This window comes from Octopus bimaculoides, chromosome 7 (genome assembly GCF_046866305.1).
Source record: "Octopus bimaculoides isolate indiv1 chromosome 7, ASM4686630v1, whole genome shotgun sequence".
NCBI lineage: Eukaryota > Metazoa > Mollusca > Cephalopoda > Octopoda > Octopodidae > Octopus > Octopus bimaculoides.
The window spans coordinates 103,938,515-103,942,294 of NC_142934.1; the positions used below are offsets into that span (position 1 = coordinate 103,938,515).

General features: G+C 32.4%; 1 protein-coding gene across 1 annotated transcript; it reads left to right on the plus strand.

Annotated features, from left to right (window-relative positions):
- The first annotated feature begins 397 nt into the window (after positions 1–397).
- On the plus strand, positions 398–946 carry LOC149134868 (uncharacterized). The gene has a single exon (XM_089355834.1). The coding sequence runs from the start codon at positions 398–400 to the stop codon at positions 944–946; it is 549 nt and encodes a 182-aa protein (XP_089211960.1).
- Positions 947–3,780: the final 2,834 nt, after the last annotated feature.

Genomic DNA, 3,780 nt, shown 5'->3' on the forward strand with positions numbered 1-3,780 from the left:
CATTTCTGTTACTTCAACAATAGAGTGTTAATAATAAACACAAAACGTGTTGCAGAAAGCGTGGGTTTTCTACGTTGTGTAAAAGAAAGTTGACGGAACAAAATATCGTATGATATTATGAGATGCATTAATATTTCTCCATCGCTTTCACAAAATTATTTCGACAGATATATATATATATATATATAAGCTTTCGATACCCTTCACCTAGACACACTTTGGAAGATTCTCGACACTACGATTTCCTACATTTTAAAAGATGATTCGTTTATTGTATGAAAATTTCGAATGTCAAGTTATACACAACAAACTGACAGATCCGTTCGAAATCAAAACTGGAGTTAAACAAGGACGCGTGTTATCACCAATCTTATTTTAATTGGCAGTGAATTGGTTGATGCAAGGAACGACGAAAGAATATAACCTAGGTATAGAATGGAACTCAATTCAACTAGACGATTTAGATTATGAAGACGATAATTGTTTCTTCTCACACACGCCTCAAGTGTTACAAGACAAATCTGAAAGACTTAGTCAAATAACCAACACCATAGGACTCAAATTCAACGAGAAGAAAACGTACACTCTTTGTAAAAATATAACAGATGCTGACCGTGTTACTTTGAATGACAAACCAATCGCAAATGTTGACGAATATAACTATCTACACACCAAAATGACAATGGCTGAAGACTGCATTCATGCAATAAATACGAGAATTAGCAAAGCCGACCAATCATTCGGTATGTTAAACGCAATGTGGAAATCCTCAATACTCAGCAAGAGCACCAAAATCCGATTTTACAAAACCAACATACTTAGCATCCTCTTCTATGGATCCGAATGTTGGAAAACAACCAATAGTATTGAAAAGAAATTGGAGGGTGTTTCTAAAGAAATACAAAAAAACATTGAATGTTTACTGGCCGAATATGAGCTCGAATAGCCAACAACACATCGAGGATAACGTGAAACCAATAAGAGAAACTATTGATGCAAGGATATGGAAATGGGTGGGTCGAGGTTGTCGCTAGAAGCTTTGCAGTGGGTTCCACAAGGTAAAAGAAGATGTGCCCGACCAAAGGGAACGTGGCGGAGAACAAGAAAAGAGATAATCAAATCAGGGAGTTAACAACAGAACAAGCTGTATATATATATATATATATATATATATATATATAACTACATACACACACACACACACACACACACACACACACACACACACATATATATATATATATATATATATATATATATATATATATATATATATATATATATATATATATAAATATATATGTGAATATATGTTGCAGATACATATTCATACACACACATATATGTATATAAATACGCATATAATTTAACAAAATGACTACGATCTATAAAGTTAATAATGGAATTTGAAGAGGCTCACAGGAATGGAATTTCTGCAAGCTTGTACAGGACTTTGAGAAAAAAAAAATAGGCATCTACTGGAAAAATTTATATTATTTACTAAAATAATGGAACGCTGTGTCTGAAAATACTTTCACCTGCACTAACTTATTGGTTAAACATTATAACCAGCAAGACAGCAATAATAACAAACCAGCAGCTGTTGTCTCACTTAACATTATTAATAGCAGGCAAACTGATTAAATCCCATTCTAGCAAGATATATTAAATAACGTAGGACAAAATTCACTGAGAACAAGTTTGAATTACCATAGCTGGAATGCTTTGATCACATGTGTGCTCGATAAATGGTGCTCAACAACAATATAAAGAAAGCTATCACTGAGGCAGCCTCTTAATAATATCGGAAAATGTAAGAAGCTAAGAACCGAAACACCTGCCTGACTGGGGATTCTTCGCTGAAGATCCATTCTGGTGTTCTGCTCGCTTGATAGTTTTTCTTACCACATTTATGGAAACCATACGTTAAATAATGAACAAATCAAACGTTAAAAAAGACAACATAATTAATATATAATGAGCATTAAATATTTATGTACACGGAAATTGTGGAAAATGATCACAAACTTTTTCCTACAAGAGAGTTTTGTACATTAAGTTATTTCTTATATTTTCATTATCCCATCTTCTTGTAGTATAATCAGTGGCATGGAGGCCAAACCTTCCATGTTCCATGGCAGAGCTTATAAAAACTGAACGACCGTTGTAGTAAATGTGTCAGTCTGAGAGAGGAAAATGTTGAACAAAATTATAACTGATTCTGCTGTATCTTCTTTTACCCAAAGCCAGAAGCTTTTCAACACCACCACCTATATTTATATACACATATATATATATATCCTTCCTACACGGAACCCGGTAATTAAATCTCACTCACAAGTGTTTCCTAGAACTCTGATGTAGCACAGCACAAGTCACGGGCGCAGTAGAATCGAACTTAGAACGATGTTGTTATAAAGCAAACTCCTTAAGCAACCAGCAATACTTTCAGATTATGTATTTTCACCAACTTTTCCATAATTTCTTCTTAGCTCACTTTGATATATATTTATACTTATGAACTATGATGCACTGTTAATTTTCTGATCACGTATGAAATATAATTCAGACTCAGTAGATTTCTCGATATAGAATTTGACAAACTATATTTCTATGAATTCGCAAAATCTATTATTACAATGTTTCTTCATATCACAGTTTGGCTTATATAAACTTATGTTGCTTTTATTTATTGAGCCAGCAATTCAAACATGTAATCCTGGTTTCTAGCAGACTTCTCTTTCATGTGCTTTCATCTTTATACGTTATACACACCTTGAATGTATCTTCTCTTCAATTCATCAGGTAATTCACAGAATCGAAATTTGATTGATGATAGATTCATCTGCAGTTTTACATTTGGAGTTCTGGAATTCTTGCTTGACGATGTTTAGAGGATTTCCTTCTCTCTGTACTACTCTAAGTTTTATAGATGGTGCATAAAACCTACTGACATTTTTATTTGTGAACTAACGCTGATATATATATATATATATATATATATATATATATATATATATATATATATATATACATGTGTGTGTGTGTGTGTGTGTGCGTGTGCATATATGTATATATATATATATATATATATATATATATATATTTGTATATACATATATGCATATGCGCACATTCATACATATATTCATACAGATATACGTATATACTGCATCTATGTTATGCATTATATATATACAGAGAGAGACAGAAAGAGAGAGAGATAGTTAGAGAGGAAATGTTATAAAATAGATCGATAAATATTTTGTGCGTATAGATAGATATATAAAATATATATTGTATACATACATATCATATATTGTGTGTATGTGTGTGTGCGTACGTGGACGCTTATATGTATATGCATGTACAACTTTATGCATACATATATGAACCTATACAAGTATACATAAGTACATACATACATACACACATACATATATATCGTTATATATATATATACACACATCATGTGCGTACATACTAAGCTTGGAGTTTCTCTTTTAATATCTTTCAGCTGCACATTTTCTTCCTTCTTCGCAGTTGATCAAATTCTCTACAGCGAATGTTCTTATTGATTAATGACATCTTCAAGCTATTGCAGTAGATTGAGTCGTAGAATTCTTCAATATGCCAATTCTGTGCATGTTGGTTTGCTTCTTCATATGTCACAGCACAAATTTTATAAGAATTCCGTTGCGTTCTTAAAAACTGATAGATAGTGAGAATCAAGAGAGCGTCGAACAGACCGTGCTATAGTGTTTAGTTAATGCCCGCTCT

Coding starts and splice junctions, on each gene's coding strand:
- LOC149134868 (XM_089355834.1), top strand. CDS start 398: ATGCAAGGAACGACGAAAGAATATAACCTAGGTATAGAATGGAACTCA.